General features: G+C 40.3%; 1 protein-coding gene across 2 annotated transcripts in view; it reads left to right on the top strand.

Annotated features, from left to right (window-relative positions):
• plce1 (phospholipase C, epsilon 1) overlaps positions 1-23,272 on the top strand; it is a 79,678-nt gene extending 56,406 nt beyond the window's left edge. Inside the window, exons 16-47 of one of the 2 annotated variants that reach the window (XM_086303647.1) lie at positions 298-339; positions 715-843; positions 927-1,063; positions 1,488-1,594; positions 1,691-1,815; positions 1,936-2,080; positions 2,262-2,423; positions 2,531-2,645; positions 2,801-2,960; positions 3,068-3,190; positions 4,216-4,352; positions 4,438-4,676; positions 4,787-4,848; positions 5,145-5,310; positions 5,400-5,507; positions 5,871-5,987; positions 6,870-7,028; positions 7,338-7,473; positions 7,736-7,777; positions 10,996-11,114; positions 11,337-11,454; positions 12,815-12,952; positions 13,144-13,434; positions 13,804-13,967; positions 14,854-15,115; positions 15,276-15,394; positions 15,615-15,743; positions 15,831-16,028; positions 16,170-16,361; positions 16,458-16,670; positions 17,603-17,714; positions 19,588-23,272. In XM_086303647.1, the coding sequence (XP_086159773.1) occupies positions 298-339; positions 715-843; positions 927-1,063; positions 1,488-1,594; positions 1,691-1,815; positions 1,936-2,080; positions 2,262-2,423; positions 2,531-2,645; positions 2,801-2,960; positions 3,068-3,190; positions 4,216-4,352; positions 4,438-4,676; positions 4,787-4,848; positions 5,145-5,310; positions 5,400-5,507; positions 5,871-5,987; positions 6,870-7,028; positions 7,338-7,473; positions 7,736-7,777; positions 10,996-11,114; positions 11,337-11,454; positions 12,815-12,952; positions 13,144-13,434; positions 13,804-13,967; positions 14,854-15,115; positions 15,276-15,394; positions 15,615-15,743; positions 15,831-16,028; positions 16,170-16,361; positions 16,458-16,670; positions 17,603-17,714; positions 19,588-19,775 (4,654 nt within the window). In that variant the 3' untranslated portion in view covers positions 19,776-23,272. Of the gene's footprint in view, positions 1-297; positions 340-714; positions 844-926; positions 1,064-1,487; positions 1,595-1,690; positions 1,816-1,935; positions 2,081-2,261; positions 2,424-2,530; positions 2,646-2,800; positions 2,961-3,067; positions 3,191-4,215; positions 4,353-4,437; positions 4,677-4,786; positions 4,849-5,144; positions 5,311-5,399; positions 5,508-5,870; positions 5,988-6,869; positions 7,029-7,337; positions 7,474-7,735; positions 7,778-10,995; positions 11,115-11,336; positions 11,455-12,814; positions 12,953-13,143; positions 13,435-13,803; positions 13,968-14,853; positions 15,116-15,275; positions 15,395-15,614; positions 15,744-15,830; positions 16,029-16,169; positions 16,362-16,457; positions 16,671-17,602; positions 17,812-19,587 lie in introns of both variants that reach the window. The other variant, XM_086303648.1, reaches the window with a different exon arrangement.
• The last annotated feature ends 2,350 nt before the right edge of the window (positions 23,273-25,622 follow it).

The following is a 25,622-nucleotide window of genomic DNA, read 5'->3' as shown; positions in this document are numbered from 1 at the left end:
GTTATGTTTGCAGTCAGGAAACCTGGACCATTTTATGTGTTTGTAAACTGTTTTCTCAGATTCAGACAAATTATTCGATGTTAGCACAGAATTTGGAGTTCATAGCTTCATAGTGTGTATCTTTCTTAAACATAGACTACAGTTTCAAAAAAATCACCTTTCTTCTGTGTTCTGGATCTTTTTCCCACCAGCACCCACTTAAAAAAAAGACCTCAAAAAACTATGGAAAACTCTTTATGCGTTCTTTTTTTCGTCTCACATCCTCTCTTCGTTCTTTGTTTCCTGCTCCCCTTCTAGTTCCCTTTCATTTAAGACGACTCCAGAAAAAAAACATGTTTTGTAAGTTGTTTCACAGTATAAGTTACTGGAATTTGAACAATGCTTGCTATCATCAGTATGTTTCAGATTACGGTTTAATTAGAAGCATGAGCAGTGACTAATGCATGGTACTTTTTTCTTCTTTTTTTTTTTGCTTGATCAAGCCAATGCTTGCAGGATAGGTTCAGTTTCTGTTTGGTTCTTCTTAGTTGAGATGCAGGTCATTTCTTATGTCTGATTGAATTGCTTTTTAAAAATAAAATGAGTCCTATGAATACTGAGATGTGCATTTGGAAAATCGCCTCGGAAATCAGCATGCAAAAACTTTAAAAGACGCAAAAATCTTTGGCTCTTAAACTTTCTTTCCAAACCCATCTAACCCCTGTCTGTCTTCAGATTCTCGGTCGGAGACTTGTCGGATTCAGATGGTGACTTGTCTACCGAGCCGGTGGTGAAAGAAGTGGAGTTTCAGGGGACCGAGGAGACGCACAGAGCTTTTAGCCATGGCACGGAGCTCATTCCCTGGTAAGAGGCTCAAGCACACATGCAAACACATCCAGCTGTTGGTGCCTCAGCAGACGTGCGACAAACTCTTGTTTTTTTTCCAGGTATGTGCTGTCACTACAACCAGAAATTTACCAGTTTCTGCTGCAGGGCGCTACGGTCATTCATTACGACCAGGACGGCCATGGCAGTGCTCGCTGTCTGCTACGTCTACAGCCTGATAATACAACACTCACTTGGGGTAAATTGCAAGAGTTTAGTATTAAGAAATTTGACCTTATCTTCTACTGAGTTATTCAGCAACCTCGTTCTTCATGAGTCATATTCATATAGGATTCCAGTTTACCAGTGTAAGGGGGTGTGGGAGGCTTGATACGCTGAAATCACTGCATCAAACCTTCCTTTTCTCAGAACTTTTTTAGCATGTTTATACCTCAAACAGACGAGACCAATTTCCTCTCTCGTTGTTTCTCTTTAAACAGATTTAAAGGGCATTATAAAAAAAAGTATATTTTTTTATTTTAAATGTGCTTTACGTGTTTATCTACAGAATAAAAGCCTCAGTTTAAACTGCTTGTAAATTTGTGCATTCATGCAAGGGCTCTTCAATTTCCGTTTGCCGTTACAGCAGCTCAAACAGTCATAAATATGTTGATTTACGGCAGGTAAACCTCAAAGCGGAGGCCCTTCCCCTGCAGAGCAACCACTGGGATTGGGGCAGCCTGTAGTGGCTGGGCTAGCAGAAGGCCTGCTGGACCTGGGAATAGTGAAGGTTTGTCATAAAAAGAAATATTTTTTTGGTTTTGTAGATTTTAAAAACCCAGATTAGCTTTCAAGTTCATAACTTTGTGTTTATTTGAATGTGCAGGCAGTGTTTCTGGGCCATCAGGGTGTCGATGTTCATGCTGTATGTTTGCAAAACAAGCTGAGTCAGATGACAGTGGAGGAGAATGGCCTCAGCCTTCTGTATGGTCTGAGTACCACAGACAATAGGTTGGTGCCTTTTTATAATCTATTAGGATTCAAATGCACTTTTATATAGAGTTACTGTTACACTGCTAAAACATTTTCATTTTACTTAAAACTAACTAATCTCCTGACTGATGCCATTAGACTTCTGCACTTTGTGGCCCCCAATCACACGGCACAAATGCTCTACAAGGGCCTGTCGGAGTTGGTGAATGCAACCAGGAAATTAAAGAAGTTTCCTGACCAAAGGTTGCAGTGGCTGAGGAAGCAGTATGTCAGTTTGTATCAGGTAAAACTCTAAAAGTACATGTCTCTCTCCCATCAATTTTTTAATGATTATTATTGACACTGACTGTATTTTATAAGCCTGTAAAAATGTTCAGCACACAAAGAAGGATGGAGGAGTTGGATGGATGAAAAGAAGTGGTGTGTGTTTAATTAACAGTAACATTTGTATTCATCTATTCTAGGAGGACGGCAGGTATGAAGGCCCTACACTAGCCCACGCCATTGAGCTTTTTGGGGGTCGGAGGTGGAATATGGGTACGGGTGGTGGAGACAAGGTTGGAGCCCAGAAGAACAACCCCCTGTCGAATGAGAAAGCCAAGAAGAAGAAGAAGGTTCTTGTCAGGGTCAGTAATTTGACCTTTTGCTGTAGTCATGGATGCTAACTTTAGGTTTTAGGTTTTTCACAGACTCATTTTTGACATCGGTCTTTTTTTCCTCACACCTTTAACAGGGAGACAGTGGGGATGCAACCGATGACGAGATGGTTTCCAGGAAAACACGGAGCTGTAAAGAAGGACTGTATCGAAACGGTCCAGAGTCTGACAGCATCGACCAAGAAGATCCAGGTGATGTTACCTCACTCATGGTAACATGTAGAAGTTACAAGGCCAGATCAGTTTAATTGGTGTTTTCTAGAAACCCGACCAAATGCTTCAGATCTTATAATTTTCTGTCTGTGTGACCGATCTTTATTCACACTCAACACTCTTTGGCTCCACAGAAGACAGCATCCCCGGATCACTCTCCCTCACATCCAGTAAAAGCCCCGGATTGCTATCCTCTTCCTCTTCCTCCTCCTCTTCCTCCAGCATGGCAGGGTCCAACCCGACCCGTCCGCAGTCTTCTCCAATCCTTTCGGGAAATGCTAAATCCCAGCCAGGGTATGTGAAAAATGACTGTAGCGGGGCACGTTTGACCCCACTGACGTCTAACACTTTATTTTTTCCATCCCAGCGAATATATGTTTCCTTTTCTTTGGGGCCTGCAGGGCATGGAGCAGCAGATCGTGGCACGGCCGGGGTAAAGGCTGTTTCAAAGGCTTTCAGAATCTCATGATTTCTGACAGCACAATGAGCTTCATCGAGTTTGTCGAGCTTTTCAAATCATTCAGGTAAATGATCTGATCTTGTGTTTCTTACATTTCTTACATGTTTCCAAAGCAGAGGAAGAGATGTCGGCCGTGCTGGCTTCATTCAGTTCAAGTTCTGACTATTTAAATATAACTTCTGTTTTATTTAAAAATGCATTTTTCCAGCTAAGTGTAATGACTCATTGTTCACATATGCTGTATGTCATATCACATACTGCACATGCCCTGTGCAGTGCTTTTGGAGCTCAGGCCCTCTTGTTATATAACTACTGTTCTTATCAATAGTAGCTAAAGACAGTGATAAAACATATGCAATAAAAAATACCTCTCAAGGTTATCGTGCCAAGGGCATTTTCCAAGCATTCTTCATAATATTTAGCTTGCATGAATTCTTCCCCAGTCAAATGGATGGACATACATCTTTCGCCCAGACAAGCAAAGGATTGTTTTAATTTTAGCCCCTCTGCATTTCTTAGATTGCAGAGTGTCCTCTCATCTGCTGCCCAGCAGATTTCTTTTAATTTCTTATAAAGACAAAAGCTCTTGGGCAACTCTTCAAACTCTCTCTTGTAAAAGAAATTTAGAGGCAAATAAATGTATTTCTGATTGGGTGGCCGCCTCCTCCCCAGTTCAAGTGGCATGGCTGCAAAGCTGAAAATTAAAGAAGAGCTATTGTTCTGATTTACATATTTTTTCCCCTAGACTCTAGAGTAGCTTTGCATGATTCACAATTTGAATTAATCCTTATATCTTACTCTTGGAGCAACTCCCAAGTTCATCTTCTGTCTGACACAAGCTTCTCTCCCCTGACCATATTAGGGATATCCACACTTATTGACATTATACAGATAAGCCAGAGCTTTTGGCTCACAGGGATTGCTTGCGTCTACACTTACTATTTGAAACTCATGATTTGAGAATCTTCCATTGTGACGGTATATGTATAAAAAACCCTTTATATAATAATTTAATTTAATATACTAGGGGCATGGGGACATGATGTGCTGCTAAAACTGGACTCCACTCTGTAATTTGTTTTTCAACAGTATCCGAAGCAGGAAGGACCTGAAGGAGCTGTTTGACACCTTTGCTGTCCCCTGCAGTCGCTCAAGCCCAGAATCATGTCCTGTTTACACCAACCTCAGGATAGATGACAAAGACACAGGACTGCAGCCAGACCTTGGTAAAAGATCAAAGAGAAGTTACAGAAGTCAAAAACATACACACCTCATTCTCTTTTACTCTAAATCTCTCCCTCTCCTCTGTAGATTTGCTAACTCGTAACGGGTCGGATCTCGGCCTGTTTATCCGGACCAGGCAGCAGATGTCCGACAACCAGAAGCAGATTTCAGATGCCATCGCAGCAGCCAGCATTGTGACCAACGGGACGGGGGTGGAGAACGCGTCATTAGGCGTCTTGGGACTGGCTATCCCTCAGCTCAATGACTTTTTAGTCAACTGTCAGAGAGAGAACCTGAGCTACGATGAGATTCTCAGTATTATACAAGTAAAGTCTGGATTCTTAAATTCACATTCTCAAATCATCTTTATGGTTAGGGGGAAAGATGAAGGAAGAAAAAGAAGGGAAAAGGAACTCACCAATTTTTTCTCTTGCAGAAATTTGAGCCTTCATCAAGCATGAGACAAATGGGGTGGATGTCATTTGAAGGTTTTGCAAGGTATAGAAAAATAGGAGTTATCATAGATCATTATACTTCAAAGTGCATGAAAATGTAAATGTATAGAGCACAACATAAAAGTTGTCACTGTTGTAGGAAGCCTGAGGGGGTAGCTCTTGATAAGTGCTAAACTTCTACCGACTCCCTTTTGGACTTTAAACATTTATTTACACCATAATGAGTTTGTGTATCGCTGATACAGCCTCAGTGATGCATTTTGCTTTTATATTTTATTTTTATTTTCTTTCTTTAACATGCTTAATTGCATGTTGTTGGCATCTTTCTCTTTATATCAGGTTCCTGATGGACAAGGACAACTTTGCTTCACGTAATGAGGAATCTCAGATGAATCCAGAGGAGCTGCAATACCCTCTGTCTTACTACTACATCGAGTCTTCTCATAACACCTATCTGACTGGGCACCAGCTCAAAGGAGAGTCCTCTGTTGAGCTCTACAGCCACGTAAGCCGGATCGTTTTTTAACCAAGCCCGCTGAGATTGTGCGGTTTGTTGAAAACTGCCGCTTACTTGTGAACGTCTCGTTTGCTTAGGTGCTCCTGCAAGGCTGTAGGAGCGTCGAGTTGGACTGCTGGGACGGAGACGATGGCATGCCTGTTATTTACCACGGCCACACACTCACCACTAAGATACCCTTTAAGGTTTGAAATGCACATGAATAATTTAATTCATAAAGGGGAAATAGATTGTTGGGGCATCAGTCGCTGGCTCTCTGCTTCCATACCTCATCCCATTGACTCGGTGGAAGCCTCTAGAACAAAATCTGTATCTTTAAACACAAGTGCTCTCTTATGATAGACTCAGGGGTGACGGATCCAGAGAGGAATCCCAGAAAGTCAGCGTGTCAGCGTTATTTATTTTATGTAATCTGATTTGGGGCCTACAGCTGCATCTAATTTGAAGCTGTTACCCAAAGCTGTTTGAGTTTTATTGTTACATATTTGACTTGCAGTGCTTTTATCGACAATTTCTTCCTTTTCATCTTCTCTCCCGTGGTCCTTCAGGATGTGGTGGAAGCAATTAACCGGTCTGCGTTTGTCAATTCTGATATGCCCGTCATCCTGTCCATAGAGAACCACTGCTCTCTTCCTCAGCAACGAAAGATGGCTGAAATCTTCAAGGTATGAAGGCAGCCTAGTCCTGTCTCTGTCCTTAGAGTTACTGTGTTTCTTGTGTGTCTTTAATTTAATTTTGCAGTTACTGATTAGTAAGCGAGACAGATGAGAATGCCACTGAGCAGTAAAAAACAAAAACTTCTTTTCAATTGGATTGGACATCTCATAGCGTGACTGTGAGGTAACTTATAAATTCACCCAATTAGAAGCTTCGTCTGTCTTTGTTTAAATCTCAGAGCGACACTAATTTGTGGCAGAGGGAAAAATAAACAATAATAAAATAAAAGGAACTAAAATCCTTAGTTTGGCAGCCATGCTCCTTGTTCAGCTATTCTATCCTTTATATTTAGGGAATAACGTTCCCTTTCAAGTAGGCTTGTTTGTTGTGCGACTCCACTCATTTGATTTCCTTGACCCTTGTTTTTTTTTCCCAGCTGTTCTGGGCATTCAAACTGGCCAACGTCCAGACGCTTGCTTTTATGAACTTCAGGGCGCAAATGACCCTTTCATCTTCTTCTTCTTCGTCTTTTTTTTTCTAAATTATGAAGCCCACAGATATCTTGGCACGACAGCTATATCGTGGAATATCATTGTGCTTTCATCTCGCAAAACTTCGAGCGTTTCATCCTCCTTGGAGACTGACTTCTGAGTAGCTTGATAAAGGAAATTCTTTTATCTGCAGACAGCTCTGTGCCTCAGGCCAGCTAACATCACCATGGTTTTGTTTATTTGTAATGTTGTTTTGCATGGATAAAATTACTTTATTTGTATTTGGAAGATTCTTCCGCAGCCTCTGAATTCCATCCTTTCACTTGATACTTTTCTTAGCACTCGACTTGACTTTCCTGATGGTGTGGTTTTTGTTAATTTTTTCTGTTTTTAAACTAGACTGTGTTCGGCGAACGCCTTGTGACGCGCTTCCTTTTCGAAAGCGACTTCAACGATGACCCTCATTTACCATCGCCGCTGCAGCTTCGAGGGAGGATACTGCTCAAGAACAAGAAACTCAAAGCCCATCAGGCACCGGTGGACATACTCAAGCAGAAGGTGAAGAAGAAACGCATCTTCCTCACACATTTGTGTCAGCAAAACTTGTTCAAATTTCATAAATAATATAAGAACCTTCCAGGTAGCTCCAGAGCCTTAAACATCTATCATTGTTTGTCATTAGAGTGCAGTCAAACATCAATAATGGATGGAGCTGTGCTAAAAGGTTCACCCCATCATAACTTTCAAGCAAGAAAAATGCTTATATCTACAGTATAGATGCTGTGTGCATAGGCACTTATATATATGCTTTCAAAGTAGAATTTTCTATTTTTTTTATTAGTATTTTTATTTTAACCCCTTTCCCAGGCTCACCAGCTCGCCCACATGCAAGCCCAAGCAAGCAACGGGTCTCCAGGAGTGACTTCACCCAACAATCATGCCAATGAGGAAGAGGAAGAAGAAGAAGACGACTATGATTATGATTATGAGTCTCTATCAGATGGTAATGAAACCCGCATTGTGGTGTGTGATCGGAAACGTCTAGAATTCAACTGAAGTGTGCGACTTATCAGATTTCTACATCCTTTCAGACTTAACTAGTGCACGACTTACTCATAGATTCTTGTGTTGTAAGCTTTAAATCGGTTTCTGTTCACTAGGTTTTTCTGTTTCTCTTCTTTTTAACACTTAATTCTCGTTTTATTTTGACACCCTGTTCTTACTCCCTCACCCTTCCTATTTTATCTTGCTTGTTTTCCACTTAGCTGATGGCCTCGCTGCCTCTACTGCCTCGTATGGTCTTGAAGGTAAATGCGCACCTATGATGTGCCTTTCTAAGTATTTCCTTCTGCTTTTTTTCCTTTTCTTTTACAGATTCATGCTGTTCTTCAAAAATTAACCACTGAAATTTCCCTTATTACTGTTTACCAATTGCTACATAACATACTATATTCAGTTGGGTTTTAAGACAATGTTATGATTGTTGGTGCAAATTTACAGCACTGTGCAAAAGTCTTCAGCGACCCCTCTTTTTAAAAAATATTTTGCTTCTTTTAATTTGTTAAAGTAATCTTGAGCAATAGTTCTCAGGATCTTCCAAAACTGGATGAAATTATGAACACAGAAAAATATTGTCAGATTCTGATCCACCATGTAATTTCATCTTGAGTGTCTGATCGGCAGCGACTTCATTTTTTAGCATGATAATGATCCCAAACACACTGCCTGTGCAGTAAAAGCAGGCCTAGATAGAAAAACACACCGTGGAACACCAACAGTCATGGATTGGTCTCCCCAGAGTTTACACCTCAACATGTGTGGGAGCAGTGTGGTATCATTTTGACAAAGAACATAACAAAAGGCAGAAACACCAAAGAAAAGCTTTGAATGTCCTTCAAGAAGCCTGGAGAACTATTCCTGAAAAGTACTTAGTATTTGGTATGACTACCTCTAACTTTCAAGTTTATTAGAACTGTACAAACTACATTTGTGTCTTATATAAATGGTAAATGGCCTGTATTTATATAGCGCTTTACTAGTCCCTAAGGACTCCAAAGCACTTTACACATCCAGTCATCCACCCATTCACGCACACATTCACACACTGGTGATGGCAAGCTACATTGTAGCCACAGCCACCCTGGGGCGCATTGACAGAGGCGAGGCTGCAGGACACTGGCACCACTGGGCCCTCCGACCAATATAGCGTATTTCTATTTCTATTTGCATGTTTAAAAAAATCACCCTTTTTCCCCCTGGCAAAATATAAAGAAATGATGGGTGGCTCGACACTTTTGCACTGCACTTTAGCTGCTGATCTCGTCTATTGCGGCCGAATAACTAGACACAAGGGTTGGAAAGCATTGGTATGAAACATGCGCTGCTGTGCTGCATCGCTGCTTTGGACGTACTCCTATATTTTCCTGCATTCCTGTTGTAGCTGCTAGCTTTCTTCAGATAGTGCTGTAGTGTAACCATCTTCCATGGTAACAAGCATTTCAAAATTTCACTGTTACATAATATCTGGAACCCAGGAAAAGAAATACTCCATCCAGTCCATTTGATATCAAAGAATTGTTTGACAGAAACGAGGAAGAATAATGTGGTAGTAGTGTCAGCCTGAGCGATCAGGCAAAACATTCTGCCTCAGGCACCACTGACAAATAAGGGCAGCCATCTGTAGCGCAGATATTCACTGTTCACTCGGGTACTATTCAGGTCCTGCTTTATAGTTATTTTAATTCATAGTTTTGTGAGGGATTACCTGATTATTTGAATCGGCTGTAGATTGCTAACGAAGGATGATTAGTGAGTGATCAGGAGTGTTTGTTATGATGTAGACTTGTTTTTATTGCTCTTATGTAATTTCGATAGCATCCCAACCTCCCAGCTTGCCTCCATACTTACGCCATGTTTCCCTGGAAGCAATATCAATATGTAGCCTGTGACTAGATACTGTTTACTGCAGTACACAGAATTTTTTTCCTCAGTTGTATAGATGCAGTGCTTGGACGGGACAGCATGTTAAAAAGAGAAAAACATATTTTTTATATGTGATCAAACAATATACGGTCAGCATTATGTCTCTTTCTCCCACAAACGCATCACCTCCCTTCCTCCATCCCTCCGTACTGTATTTGTCCATGACCTCGCCAGTGGCTGGGCAGGCTCATCAGGGAAACAAAACAAAGCCATCTGGTTTCTCAGGCCCTGCGCTGCCCCTGCACTAAACAACAGACCAGGGGAAACTACCCTGTCCCAGTCCCAACACTGCTCGCTCCTAATTCCTCCACTATGCTCGTCTCAGTCACAGGAACTTACTGGTCATGGACCAATTTAAAAATCAAAAACAAACCCATCTCTCTCATCTGAACTCTTTAGATTGATTAAACCTTGCTTCTTAATACCTAGTGCCGCTGTTATGTAATTTCAGACGCTGGATGTTAAAATTGGCAAGCGAACAATTCCCGCCCCAGCCTGACGTCTTCATTTCACCATACACATTTGGCACATGCACAGGCCCCGCTAATACAAACACTTTTGAACTAAGCTGCCAACTTGCCACCCTCTCCCGATAAGTAGTGGCTCCCCTCCAGTCACCGTCTGGTCCAGCTCACTTCTCTGGCTGCTGTCTATAGCTTAAGTATTCAGTGTCAGCTCCTTCTGATAAACAGTTGTTTCTTTTTGTTCTTTTTCTAAAGAAGAAGATGTCAAGAATTGAACACGTTGTCTGTGATAAAAAGCGTCTGCATTTTCAAGTTTGTTGTGGTTTTGGCTGCGATTAATGAGTAGGAGGAATGGGAAGAACTCCCCTGCTGTTGCTCCTGTTTACAGTTGAGAGACATCGCTTTAAATATTAGTAGGAAGGGGCCTTTGTGCGCTTTAGCTTCGGTGCTCCTGAACCGTGCGAGTAGTCAGCAGAGATTTACGAGGTGACGAGTTTCAGCTAAAACTAAAAATTCTTCTTTTAATTGTTCCCAGCTGTGAAGCGGGTCAGCGTGGACAGTCAGTCATCAGTATGATATAAATGCTTTTATTAAGTTTTTAATGAGTGGCCAGAATGACTTGAAACAGGTAAATCTAACGGCCACTCTGTTCTCTGAGAAAACAAGAAAAATCCTCATTTAAGTTGCTTTTGTTTTTTCAAGCAGTAGATTCCCAGATGATAAATATTCTTCTTCCCTTCTTCCCTTGCATGCTATGTCTTATTGGTGATTTAATGTACACTATATCAGGAGCAGCTCCAGTGCACAAATGTTATTTATGGATCTTTGACAGGCCAGTTTCTGCCTTAAATATACTTGCCTGCTTTGACCGATGAAAAATACGAATCTGGGATGGTGCATTTAGTATACTTTCATTATCAGAGTCCATATTGCAAGCATTAGCACAGATTTTGCTTTCTTGATTGACAGGCATAAGGCTCGCTAATTTTGGTGGCTGCTTGTTGCCGTACAGTCAGCTCGGTGTAAAGCTCAGGTGTCACTAAAACCCTTTTTTTTTCCCCCTGTCCTCTTCTGTATAGATAATATACTTGATGACAAGCCAGAAGGCAAGAGTTCGGCCGAGAAAGAAGAGCAACCTGCTGATGAAATACCCAAAAGGATGAAGAAAGCTGATAGCACTACACAGAGCAAAGGAAAGGTAGAGATATAAATGTACCTAATCTCAAGGAAAGTTGCCCTTCGTGCTGCTTCCTTTAAAAGAAATTCCTATAAGATTGATTATGTCAGATTACTGAAAAAGAAAGGTTCAGTTAGGTTAGGTTCAGAGTGTGGTTCAGCCTCTGATTCAGCACTACATTTACACTTATATAGTGAAATGTTAGCAGTGCTCTCCATGTCCCGTGTGTGTCTGCACCTGTAGGTGTTCGACATGGAGCTCGGCGAGGAGTTCTACCTTCCCCAGAATAAGAAGGAGAGTCGACAGATCGCCCAGGAGCTGTCCGACCTCGTCATCTACTGCCAGGCTGTGAAATTCCCTGGTAGGGATCGCTCCGTCTCTTTGCCAAACAGATCTCCCTGTTCCCTTGAATTTCATTAGAACAGACTTTTCTTTATCTTTACTATACATGCCGTCTCCTTTTATCCACCGATATTCTGCTTTCACCTCTCTCCTTTTAATTTCTAAATGCTGTGTATTTCATTTCTCTTTTTTTCTGGATCTTGTCCCACCCTAATCCACTCCCATGTTATATTTAAGAGGTCAAACCTTTCCCCGTGTTTTCAGACATCCAATATCCCTGTGTTACACTCCATTCCTATCCCACACAGGACACCCACTAAGATGATGAATCATCTTCCTCCCATGGAAAAGATACAGTTACTTAGTTTTGCTGTTATTCCCCGGACGGCACAACAACACAAGTTATTTTACGCCGGACAGTAAGAAATTGTTTTGCGGATGTCCTGATGGATGAGTACAGTTCAAATTCGAACGCAGGGTCTTCGTCGTGTTATGTCATGTCGCCCTTGTAGCTCTCATGCACTTTCATTGCCTTGCAATAAGTAGAAAGTGAGAAATGCTTGAGTTGGCTTCAAATTTCTTTTTCTTTCCTTTTTAAAAAAAATGTGCTTATAAAACATCTTATCTCGCCCGTTTACGGGAATCTGCCCTGATTGCATGCTTGCATTTATCTCGAAAAGATTTCTCTTTGTCCCTTAAACATCAACCTCTTATCGCCTCTTCCCTCGAGCGTCCTCTTCTGTTTGTCTCCTCTTTTCTTTAACTGACATCTGCCCTTATAAACTTGCCTGTGTTTCCACTGGTATTCTGTTTGTTTACCGTTTCCAGGGACCCGAGATATGAGAAAGAGGAAGTAGGGCAAGTGGTCCAATTCGGACAGGCAGCAGACTGGTTGCAGCTTTGTGTAGTCGGGAGTGATTTTTAGCTGAACGGGCCACTTATGTACAAGTGTCTGAATCAATTTAAAAACACTCACCATTCATAAAATGAAAAGGGCATTTCTCATCTGAAGTATTTTCAGAAGGGAGACTAGAGTACTGTTGCTAAATAAGAAGTAGGACAACATCATTTGCATGCTATTCCTCTGCACTGATAGATGATTAATTTCATGGCCTTAATGGCAAACAACTTTTGAGTTGCTTTACAGAACATGAAGCCCAAAATATAGATTATAAAACACCTTTTTATGGCAGATGTAAGTTTTCAAATTAAATTCCCTTCAAGTGAATACTGAAAGAAAATGGCTCTGATATGTTTTGGTTTTTTCAAGCAAATTACGATTAAGAAGAGACTCTTGGGATACTTGTGGTGTCTCTAGTCTGTCTGCCTTTCATTAATGACTCGTCTCTTCTGTCTGCTTCCTCTGTGTGGGAACCCAGGCCTTTCTACTTTGTCTCCGGCTGGCTCTAGCAGGGGGAAGGACCGAGGAAAGAGCAGGAAGTCCATATTTGGCACGGCTCCTTCTCGCAGCAGTGCAACAGGGGAGGTCACGACCCAGAGCCGCACCCCTGGGAAAGGTGAGCCTGGCCCGAGGAACTCGGCGTTAGCAGAGGTTTATGTGTGCGGGTGCATATGGGAAACATGAAACACGATGTAAAACTGCCAAAGTTTTTAGTTAATGCTGTTTTATCCTAACTTAAATCATGTAGGACCCACATCACTTAATGGAGAAGTTTTCATGGCCTTTAAAAGTGTCTCTGTCCCTCAGGTGGTTCGGAGCGACTCAGCTGGGAGGAGCAGCAAACGTCTCCTGTCCTCAACCCCTCCACCTCACTCAGCGCCATCATCCGCACACCAAAGTGTTACCACATCTCCTCCGTCAACGAGAACGCCGCCAAGCGCCTGTGCCGCCGTTACTCTCAAAAGCTCATCCAGCACACGGAGTGCCAGCTGCTCAGAACCTACCCGGCGGCCACCAGGATCGACTCAACCAACCCCAACCCTCTGCTTTTCTGGCAGCATGGCATCCAGCTGGTGGCACTCAATTATCAGACTGATGGTGAGCGTATGTCTGTATGAAGGGCCGTTCACTTCTGACAAACAGCACTTCAGAATTTAATATAACACTGTAATAGCCAGAGGATGATAAAGAAGAAATGACAGTTTTATCATTTTATTGCAGCCCTTTTCTTTTTTTCTTTTTTTTTTTACAGCGGTGAAAAAAAAAATTTCATATTAGGTTTGGTGAGACTTTTCGTGCATGCTCTCACTTAAACGTGGATGTTTTGTTTAAAGGAAAATCTCTTGTCTTCTACAACAGCAAATAGACAAGAACGATTTCAAATTGTCAAACAACTGACAGTATCCAAACGACGTAGCGCTCTTTATGACCTGTTTTAGAAAAACGTACTCTCTGTATCCTCCCCAGACCTGCCCATGCAGTTGAACACGGCGCTATTTGAGGCCAACGGTGGATGTGGCTACGTACTGAAGCCGGCAGTGTTATGGGACCGTAGCTGTCCACTTTATCAGCAGTTCTGTCCGATGGAGCGGGATGTGGAGAAAATGAGCCCTGCTGTCTACTCCCTCACAGTGAGTTAGGAAGAATGTCCTCTTCACCCTTCAGCCCTGAACTTTGCTCGACATTACATGCCACAGCTACGTGTTAGAGCTCAAACACCTGACATAGTCATATCCAACATTAAACAGTCTTGTCAGCTGCCTAGTACAAATGCAGACAGGTCTCGGTAGCAGGTAGTCGTCAGGTGAGCACACAGCAAGCGAGTGAGTGTCATGCCCACTCAGGTGGACCCACATCTGAAGCTACTGAAGCCTAAAGCCTACATGTGAGTTCAACTGAGGACCTGATAATGGCTGAATTTCCAGTTTGCATTTTAAGTATTCATAAATATTCCATAAATAAATCCATATGAATTTGTTACATCCTTTTCAATCTTCATCTACTGTATATGGTGCAGTTTTTGAACTCTCTAGGCCTTTAAAACTTAAAACTCACCGACATACCTGCATATTTGCAGTGCATTAAGGTGCTCAATATATTAATAATATAATGAGTATAAATATGCTAAGATGCTTAAGGGTTTGCCACTGAAGTTACATTTTTACAAAACTGTTAAATGAAGTAAAATTAATATCAGTGCACATTTTGATGGTATATCTTTACATACTGTTTGTGGGTCTCATACAGGTTTGTTATAACTCAAAAAAGGCTTAATCTTAATAATTGGTAGATTTTTATTTTACTGCTTTTAATTACAATAAAGTCAAAGTAATTTGTATATATATTTGTTATCTTAAATGATATCATACACATTGAAATGTTTAGTTTGTGTGTGTGTATATTGGAGAATTAGGTAACTTTAAGAAATGGTAAAAGAACGTTAAATACATTTTTATATTCTTGGGTCGTCTAATAGTCTTTAACGATATGACACCTCCGCTGCTCTTTTCTGCTCAGATTGTGTCCGGGCAGAACGTTTGTCCCAGTAACAGTGCCGGCAGCCCCTGCATCGAGCTGGATGTTCTGGGCATGCCCATCGACAGCTGCCACTTCCGTACCAAACCGATCCACCGCAACACCCTCAACCCCATGTGGAACGAACACTTTCAGTTCACTGTGCATTTTGAAGAGATGTGTTTCCTGCGATTTGCCGTGGTGGAGAACAACAGTTCCCAGACCACAGCTCAGAGGACTCTCCCACTTAAAGCCCTCAAACCAGGTAGAAATACCAGATAATGTACATCTGATAAAACTTTGTCTCCAGGCTGTAGATGGGACTTTTATACACCAATAAAAATATGATGTAATCAGTCTATTTCAAACCACTAAAAGGTTTTCAAGACCGTTTAATTTTTTGTTTTTATGTGTTTGTGTTGTAGGTTACAGACATGTACAGTTGAGAACACAGCACAACGAGTCTCTTGAAGTCTCCAGCTTATTTATCTACAGCCACAGAACAGAGGAAGGTCCAGCAGGGGGCGCTACTGCCTCATCTTTGGTAAGATTTATTCAGGTTTGCTGCTTTTAAGAAAAACTGTAGATCAGATTCGACTTCTTCGTGTTACTGTAATTTTAAGAAACTTCTTTAAGGCGCACTAAATAATGCTTTGCAATCCAAATAAATTCAGAGAAAGTGGAGAAAGTAAGAGGGAGCATCTGGCATTCAGTGTGTTTTTATAATGACCTGCTGCCTTACATCTCTCTGACTCCCAAAACAGCTGTTCAGTTCTGAGGAGAAGCATGCGTCCCAGCAGCACAGGGTGACGGTGCACTGCGCTCCCGGTCCTGAACCCTTCACTGTTTTCTGTGTTACTGAGCAGACCACCGCCAAACAGCTGCTGGATGTGGTCAGTGCTGTAGAATCTGTAGAGCATTTATAAAGGCTGCAGTCACGGGAGTCACACACTTTTAAGCTTTATCTCTCTTCTCTACAGGTTGTGGGGTCAGCGGGAAACCCATCCGAATACTTTTTGTGTGAGGAGAAGGTTCCCCTGTTGAAGGAACGCAGCGAGGTGAAGCGCTGCCCGCAGCACCGAGCTCTAGCACCTGAGGAGGAGGTGGTCAGGGTGGTGTCCAGCTGGAACACTGAGGAGGGATATGTGAGGAGACTGTGCCTCAAAACTAGAGAGGAGGTACACATGTTTAGTATATGCAGTTAGAGTAATAAGCGGTTTCTCAAAAGCTTTTGTGAAGGCTATTTTGCAGACTCTGGCTCCCCCTTGTGGTTGTGTCATGCACTGTTTGACTGTTACTGTTGCTTTTAATTGCTGCAGAACTTGAATGAGAAGAACACGGTGGTGGAGGGAGAGGAGGAGGTGACTGTGGCAGGCAGAGAAGGAGGTGGAGGAGGAGGAGGAGGGGAGGATGATATGTTCTTTGTCCAGGTCCATGAAGTTTCACCCGAACAGCCTCACACTGTCATCAAAGCTCCACGCTACAGCACGGCTCAGGATATCATACAGCAGGTGAGTCCAGGAAAAACAAACACATTATATAAACAAGCATGAGTCACAGCAGAAAGCACATCCTAATATTTTCAATTTTCTTTGTTTTTTGGCCAGACTCTGTCAAAGGCTAAGTATTCCTACAGTATCCTCGCTAACCCCAATCCATGCGACTACGTGTTGATGGAGGAAGTGACCAAGGACGTCGGCTCTAAGAAGTCCTCGTCCACCAAGCCTCTTCAGCGAGTGCTGCTGGATCACGAGTGTGTCTACCAAGCTCAGAGCCGCTGGCGGGGCGCGGGAAAGTTTATTCTTAAACTCAAAGAGCAGGTAGCTCTGAGCACGACGACCAATTTCTAGTCCTAGAGACTCTTTAGGTTTTTTTCTTAGTTTTATTTAATATTTATGTTTATTGTAGCAATACTTTTAAAGAACATTTTTGTTTTTTTGCTTTCCTTGTGCACATCCACAAAGGAGACCGTTTTATATGTGCAACTTTGCTCTCAGCCACCATCTTTCTAACATGCTGTTCTTTCTGGGGATGCAGCGATACATCGGGCGAACATCTATATTGGTGATAACAGCCTTGTTGTATCAGCCAATAGGATGACCAATATAACTCAACTGATATTTATCTGCTGAGTTGCATCCTTTTTAATAGTGATGAAGAGCCAGAAGGCCAAATGGGTGTTAAAAACATCAGTATGAGTGTTGGCCCAGAGTTTGATAATCGCTGCATGCCTAGTTCCTGCTCAGTACGCTGTTGCTTGCTCACCAATGTGTTTTAGCATGCTTAATTGCCTACATGAAATAACCCGTTCCTGTGACCTTTATTTCCCAAATCTTTCATCTGTTTTGTGCTTTTGTGATTTCCTTTGTAGTGTTTTCCATCTGCTTTGTTACTAATATGCTTATGTAACTCTATGCTCTGTACATTTTAATGCTTTTAGCGTTTTATCTATTTGTCATCGTTTTGCGCTCGATTTTTGTTTGTTTTGTTTTTTTCTCGCTCTGACAGCCTGGAAATAATGTGTTTAAATGTCCTGCCTTGCTAAATAAAGGTCTAATGCCTCTGTAAGCTCTATTTGTTTAAGTTTTTTCGTCTGTCTTGAGACAAAATGTGATCTGAAGAAATAGAAAAAAGTAAAGGGGATCATGTACATTGGTGTTTTCTCAGCTCTTATGAGTCTGCTCAGGCTCTATTGGCACATTTCTTATGCTGTAAATGCATCTCTTTTACACGGATTCACTTCTGTTTCCAGGTGGTGAGGGAGGACAAAAAGAAAGTCATTTCCTTTGCCAGTGAGCTCAAGAAGCTGACTAGTCGCAGCCGCAGCATGACAACTGGCAGCGGAGTGGATGGCCCTGCCCAGAGTAAGGATGATAGAGCTGCATGCTGTGTGGCTCTGACAGAGCTCCAGGAGTGAGGCTCACACTCTGCCTGCCGTGTTTGCATGGAAAAGCAACAGAGGTACCGTATGTCATCTCTAACCTCTAACATTCGAGAAGTAGAACTCAGTGTGAGTGGGAAAAATTGCCACTATTTTTGAAAAGTACAAGCAGAGTTTGGATGGGATAGATTTAAAATTGTTGATGGATTATAGGTGTCATGTAAGTACAATGCAAAAACCAAACAAAAATATGGTAGCTCTCAGGGTGATCGACCTTTCTTTTAAAGTGCCTTACACTCTTCTTATTATTATAGTTTTTTAAAGTCTCCCAATTGAGATTTTGGATGATACTTATTTTTTTTAATGTTTTAATCTTTCAAAAGTTTTATGGAAAATTAAAGTCATGATAATAATAATGATAATGATAATAATAAAAAAATAGGCTATTTATTAACTCCAAATCTGCTCCAGGCTGCAGGATCTTCTGACTCACAAAGTGATCTGCAGAGTTTTTGTTCAAAAAAAGAAATAAAGTGAAAATGAATGGAAGCATATTCATTTTTAATCTAACTCCACCATTAAAACTCTAAGTGTAAGTGGTGTTTTTATCCTGTGTCGAGCTTCTTCTTGTACCTGAACCTGAACAAATTTAACGTGAAATTGAGGCTAATAAATGAATAAAAAATAAATAAAATCCCTGCAATAAATAGAAACATTACAGTGTATACACTCACTGGATGTACTTCGTCTGCTGCACCAGACACTAGACTGGCTATTGTGTTATCATTATGAGGAAGATGAATGCTGTGGTAGCCTGTACCTGTCAGGTTTAGTCTCACAGAGGCATCATCAAAATGCAAACGCCGCTCATAACTGTGGCAGTCTGCATTGCAGTGATAGGTAATTACATTTCTGATAGGTTGATCACCTGTCATCGTGTGATGACGTCACTGTTTCTGACAATGATGCCCAGTGTGTATTCTTGACATTTAACAAATGTCTGGAACTTTTTTTCCCCCCTTCATAAAACAATTGCAGTGCCCTTTTGAAATCTTTTGTCATTCAGATCCTGTCTTCTTCTTCTTCTTACCTACTTTTGCAGGCTTATTGCTGGATTCATTAGCAGTTTATCATCACAGCTAGGTTAGCAGATGTGTGTTAAAACAGCAGAAATGTGTATTTCATGACCCAAATGAGAGGCTATGCATGAGAGAACTACAGAAACGTGATCAAATATTGCTCAACAGGGCAACACAGTCATTCTCCTTCATTTAGGATTGCGTTTTTAACGTCATTGCTGTTTTCTCATTGGGACTGAACCCTCTCATACTTCATTCTAAAAGTAGTAACAATACTCCCCTTGTAAGGACTTTGAAGTAAATTAATCCTAATTACAGACTATGCTACAAAGAAGGGTCATACAGTACAAGGCTAAGTGGCAATTGTCACCATCGGTCAGCTGTAGAAGACGTGTTTAATCAGCACCCTCAATTGCGACTTTCAATTTAAAACAGATTAAAAAAAGTAGCCCTGAAGAAGCAAAACCATGTGACAAATGTGCAGGTGATGCACAATAATATGCTAACTGGAACGCAGAAAAAGATTTGTATTTGTGCTTGTGGTCATTTTTGCAGTTTACTTCAAAGTCTGTTGTTTTAAAACCCCTTACAGTCTAATATTGAAACGGCAGCCATTTTTCACATTTTTAACAGAAGATCACTTTGCGGTGTAGCAACAATTCATTGTGGTTGTGTTATTAACAAGTGTTGTGTTGTGTCTTTCTTTAAACTCTTTTTTTTTTTTTAACTAAATATTGAAAAACAGAAACATGAAAATAGATCCTATTTCCTCTTCAGGGTACCTGTCTGCAGCTGCAGGTCTGAGGGCATGGGTGACAGAGGGCAGGGTGGGGGCTGGAAGGTTCCTACAGGCCTCCTCCAACTCTTTCAGAGAGGAGCTCCTATCTGTCCACCTTCCCACCTCTTCTCTGACCCCTTCAGCCTGGAAGCTTTACCTCCTCAGGAACTGGAAGACCCACAAATGAGTTCTAGACACAGAGAGACTTGCATTGACTACTTCTTAACTTGGAGAATTTCTCTTTTCACAAGGTGTTTTCAGTGATGGTCTCGTGCATTGTCGGGTTCTGAGATTCCCTCCTGTCAAAGTCTTGAAGGAATCCAATCCTACCCTGTGTTAAATGAGCAAGTGAAGGACAGGATTCAGTCCAGGCTCTGTTACTGGGTTAGGTGACAGGTAATGAGCCCCTTTTGCTTGGGAGGAGATTGGCGAGCCCACCCGCTGTCATCCAAGTCATCCACGAGGACTGTGATGGTCGTGGGCTGGTAGCTCAGCTCCTCTTGGGGCAGCTGTTTTTATTGAAGTCCGCTGGGACATGAAATGGCAAACTGTCCCTCATATTTCAAATAAATAAGAGAGGATAAAAAAGATTCCTGTGTCACATACAGAGAATAATTCTGGCTTTGATGGTTGCTAAATTGCCATTGGATTTATTGAAATAGTAAAACACAAAGTATTTGGAGTATTTATTTTCCCTTTTCAAGGACTATTAAATCTCCACAAGTGACTACACGCCTTGTGCACTAGCATAATTGTTTGAATAAATCTTTTGTACAGTATGTTTAAAACAAAGAAGTAAAATCCACACTTGCTAGTAAATGTTAAAATGGACGAAGAGATGTAGGAGATTGTTGCTTCCTCAGGTATGGGCTCATTTGGTTGAGGGCATTGTGAAGGAGGCTGACAAGCTGGCTTGTTTGGTTCTTTCCCTACTGTTCCAGTTTCACAGTACTGTAAGAGCACATTTTGGGGCAGTGCAGATGAGCAAAGCTCACAGAAAGACGCAGCAAATGTGAGGATAAAGAATCGGAGGCTTCTATTCTATTTAAATGTCGTAAAAATGGAAGCAGTTTATCGGACACTACCGTATTTGCCCTAAATAGTCGATATATGAGGAGCGTTTTAAGGCAGTGTAGGCACACACTATTATATTCTGCAAATGCAAATGTGGAGCAACTTCTCACTGTTTTGGTAAAGTTGTCTTGTGTCGGTTTAAAATGTTGCAACACTGCCTCCAACATTTGATGATTTTGTGGCTGTATCTCTGAGGATGATCTGCTTTGTTTTACAGAGTATCTTATTGCTCACATCATTGTGCACAAATATCAACCATATCTCACCTTGTCAGCCAAACTGAGCAGCTTAAAAAGTTAAAAATGTTTATATATGAATATATATACATTACTATATATATATTTAAAATGTAATTTAAACATGGGGTATTGCTTTTTAATAGTGTGAATACAATGCGATCACCAGAACTGTTTGTTAACCTTTTTTGTGCAACAGTAAGCTTTCTGAATATTTACATTGTTAAATGCAAAACTGGTGGAGCCCAAAACATAGTTACAAATTTAGTCAGACAGTCATTACTTCAGAGATTGTTCAAATATGGACATTTCCTCTGTTGGACCTAATTGAGTATTTCCTGCAAATTCCTACATTATTTTATTGGTGCAATGATGGTTGTAGTGCTAAGATCCTTTGGAGAGCATCCCGGTCTTCTTCAAACAATGTTTTGCACTTTTCGTTTTCCTCTTGGTGTCGTCATCAATGTTTTTGTGTTACTGTCTAATTAGTGACAGCGACTTGATTGTTATGGTTAGAACTGCTTCTGTCTTGTTATGTCGTTGTATTTATTACTTTCAATTTCAGCCCAGTCACAAATTTAGTTTTAAAGAAAGCACAAGTACATTTTGGGGGAGTTTTTTGTCAGACTTATAGGTATGTATTCCGTGTTCCCCAACAGAATTGAATGTTCGTAATGCAATTGATTGGTTTTTCTTTATTTATTGGTCTGGACTTACTGTCCTTGATTTTAAGAGCAGCATCTTTATAGATATTTAATGTAAGTAATGACTAGATTTTTTTTTCTTTCTTCTGCACATCTAAATCTACATTCAAAATTCATTTGGTGCCACTTTTCTCTCTTTTAATTAGCGACATTTCAATATTTTAGGACTAATAGTAACTTTTTATTTTACTTCCTCCCATTTGGTTAATGACGTTACCAAATATACATTAAAAAATAATAACATTAAGATGTAAAACGACATGATACATCTTGATTATTACCCAAAAAGGAGCCGTGACACAAAATCAAGTCCATCATCAAGACTCAAGAACACAGACCTGCTGTATTAGGGTTATTTTATTTCTCCATTTAAAATTTTCACTCAGAAAAATCACTTTTGAGTCTCTTTATTGAAAGCTGTTTCAATTCATTCCTGCTTACTCAGCTTTAGGCTTATTATAAAGCCTACTTTTATAAAAATGGAATCATTTTTTTTACCAATATTCCAGAATACTAAAAATTTAACAAACTAGAATTATTTGTTTAAAGAAGCTTAAAAACCTTTCAAAAAAGGCTTAATGCCAAGTAATGAGTTATAGTTTTAGTGCAATAGTGAAGATCTGTTATTCTTCATCTTTTTAATACCTACAAACGACTGACATGTTCCACTTTAACTCATACTTTCAACTTGTGACCATCAATTAATGGGTTAAATTTGACCTGATTAATATTAATCACATGCATGGATTATGTTTTGTTGGGAGTAAGGGAGTAGGGTGGGACCTAAGGCTTATGATATTTAAGGTAGATGAGACTGTGATCCCAGAAACCACAACTCTATATCGGTGATAATTAAGCTGCAATCCTTTAATCCAGTCAGGCTTTTGTTACTCTAACTGTTTCTAATTTAAACTTTGGATAAAAAAAAAAGCCATTACGCGAAGCAAAACCTAATCTTTCACGAAATGGTCATTACAACTACATGCCTGGATGAAAGCGATATCAGCTCTAATAAGCGTGTGAAATCCACAGTGATTCCACACAGGAAGGGACATTTTCAGTTTTAAATCTGAGTTATAACACCACCACATCTTGTTTCCTTTTTTTCTCTAACCTCTAGACCTCGTTTCTGAATGTAACTGTTCTTAACCTGAGACAAATGTGTGTTTGAAGTTATTTATTTGAATGTGAAGCCCTGGTTGGCATTTGTGTTGTTTATGCGTAAGTTCCTGTAAGTAGTTATTAGTGTTTGTTTATTTATTTCAGTATGTGAGAGGGTGAACTCTACTGCCCTGACTTTACTCAAACGTATTTAGATATGTAAAGAAATATTTTACTGTAAAATATTTAGTGTATTATTCATACTTATGGCATGTTATTCTGCAGTATGCAGCAGCATTTTATTTTCCATAACTGTGGACTAAATCTGACAACTTTATTTTACATTTTGGTGTATTCATTATATCCACGTGTATGCTGTCAAGCTATGTTTTGATTGTTAGCACTTTCCATAAGTGGTCCACTATACACTTTAACATCCGCTCTCTGTGTTATGCCATGACTGTCAAGTGAACATTTGTCTATTTACTTGAATTTACTTTAAATGGATGGTAATCGGTGGATTTTATTTTTTGTCATATGAATCACAATAAAAATGGGAAATACTTTGATCTCTTTCTTATGTCCAGAGGAGGGCGTATCCAGGATTTCTAGAAACTGTTATGCATTTTGAGATTGATAAGACCACGTGGCAATTTTCCACTTGATTGTAGTCCATCTTCAATGACCATGGATGGACACATGTCCGGATCTTATTTATCTTATTTATTTTCTAATTTTCTCGTTGAATGGTAGAGATTTAGAGTTTCTAATCTGAGTTTGCAGAGGATGGTCCAAAAAACGGAAAATATCCAATGAGCAGCAGTTCTTTGAGCAAAAATGTGTTTTTGATGCCAAAGGTTAGAAAAAACGTGGCCGGACTGCTTGGAGTACCACTTGTAACTCTATGCAGAAGAGCATCTCTGAATGTTAGGGCAGCAGAAGACCACACTGGGTACTAGCTAACAACAGGAAACGGAGTACAGTTCACATAGGCTCAGTGAAAGTGAACAATAGAAGATTGAGAAAATGTTACCTGATGTACTAAGTCTTAATTTCTGCTGTGACATTCAGTTTAGAATTTGGAATAAACAACATGAAAGCATGGATCCATCCAATCTTGTATCAGTGCTTCAGCCTGCTGGTGGTGATGTAATGATGTGAGTAATATTTCCTAATATTCCCTTAGTAGGAATAACCTACCTGAGCATTGTTGCTGACCACATCCATCTTTTTATGACCCCAGTGTGCCCATCTGTCCGACTGTGTGATGCTATCGTGTCAATATGGACTAAGGATTCCAGCACCTTGTTTAATCCATACCATGAAGAATTAAAGCAGATTTGATAGAAAACAGGGTCCAACCCAATAATGGCAAAGTGTACAAAATAAAATGGCCTGTGAGAGTTTAAAGCCAGCTTCTTTGTAACCTGTCAGAGATGTTTTGAGCATTTTATAATTAAGCAAACATGATGGCTCACTTTGTTTTGGGGATGAAATGTTCTGTCTCACAATGTTCCAGCTACTAATCAAATCTCTGGTTGCTCTGTCAGAGCTTAATAAGCCACGTTCAGCCTGTCTTCTCCAGTAAAACAGTGGCCTCCGGAATCGGTGAAAATTTTAACAATCAATTTTGTTGAATCAGTGTTAGCTGCTCAGATGTGCCCTTCCTTCCAGAAACTGTTTAAAATATGACTCTGGTACACTCCACTAATTCCAGGTAATAAGGAGCACACAGTTTCAAATATCACCACCCGTACTGCACCCTCTGTTGATTTCCTTAATGCAAAATTATGTGGTCATCCAATTAAAGGTGAAAGTTTTAAACCCCGGTAATTCTGGAGCTTAATGATCCCAGTCTTTCAAGACTTCAAATAAAACTGTATGCAGTTCACAATTAAAAAGTTTCCTCCAGCCTTATTGTGAGCAACTTTGATAAAGGAGAGGGCTTCATGTGCAAAGTTAAGCAGATTTCCTATGGTAGTGTGGAATTATAATTAAAAGGAATCTCTTCTTTCAGTATCTTCTGATCAATATCGGTTTAAATGAAATTTAATTAACTATTAATGGCGCAGAAGAAGTTTTTTTTTGTTCATGAAATTAAAGCTTTGGTTTTACACTTTTGGCAATATATGCCTTCTTGCAAGAGAAGATCAATAAGAGAAAGGCATGAAGACTGGAAACTGCATCCATGAACTTTAGTAATTAGCATTTTTCTTTTAATTAATTTATAAAATATGTGAAATTGAGAAGTTTGGGACAAAGCTGTAACCTTCTTTTTTTTACTGCTGCTAAGCAGGAAGGAGGCATATCGGTCTTTTTTCATATTTATTAGACAGGTGTTTAAGTGATATTGATCTTGTTTAAGCAAGAATAAAATTAACTCTTATTTTAAGTCCTTTTTTCAAGGGGTCATTTTAAATAAAATCATTAAAAACTCTTTAAAGTATGTTATAGTTGCCGTATAATCATCTTTCCTCACTATAACGTTGCTGTGAGTTTGCATCTACCCCTGAACCCCAAATCTCCACCACCACCTCGTTAACTGTCCCTCGGTGTGACAGCTTTAGCCAAGCTTAAAATTAACTCTAGCAGTTTCATTTGGCTTGATTCTCCTGCTTTCTTTATGTTGTGGAGATGCTGTGCTTAGCTTGTAGGTGCATCTTCAAATGGGAACTGCTGCTCTTAAGACCTAACCAACGGTTACTAATCACCACAATGTCCTTTTCACTTGCTTTCAAGTCAAAAATTAAAACAACTGCAGCAACAAACTGCACTTCTTTGAAATATTTGAGTCTGGTTTCCAAATCCAAATGCTCATAGTCTGTATACAGACCCAATGCTGCCAACCAAAGCATTAGCTCTTCGGCTAATAAAATGCTAGAACGTATCGAATAAGCTGTACCACACAGTGGGATGTAT

Source organism: Aulonocara sp. 'chitande type north' Nkhata Bay, linkage group LG8 (genome assembly GCF_057382095.1).
Source record: "Aulonocara sp. 'chitande type north' Nkhata Bay isolate Kocher_YH1m ecotype deep benthic linkage group LG8, A_spYH_male_GT1.1, whole genome shotgun sequence".
In the NCBI taxonomy this organism is placed as follows: Eukaryota; Metazoa; Chordata; class Actinopteri; order Cichliformes; family Cichlidae; genus Aulonocara; species Aulonocara sp. 'chitande type north' Nkhata Bay.
The sequence above is the reverse complement of the archived record's forward strand: the minus strand, read 5'-3'. Positions and strand labels throughout refer to the sequence as shown.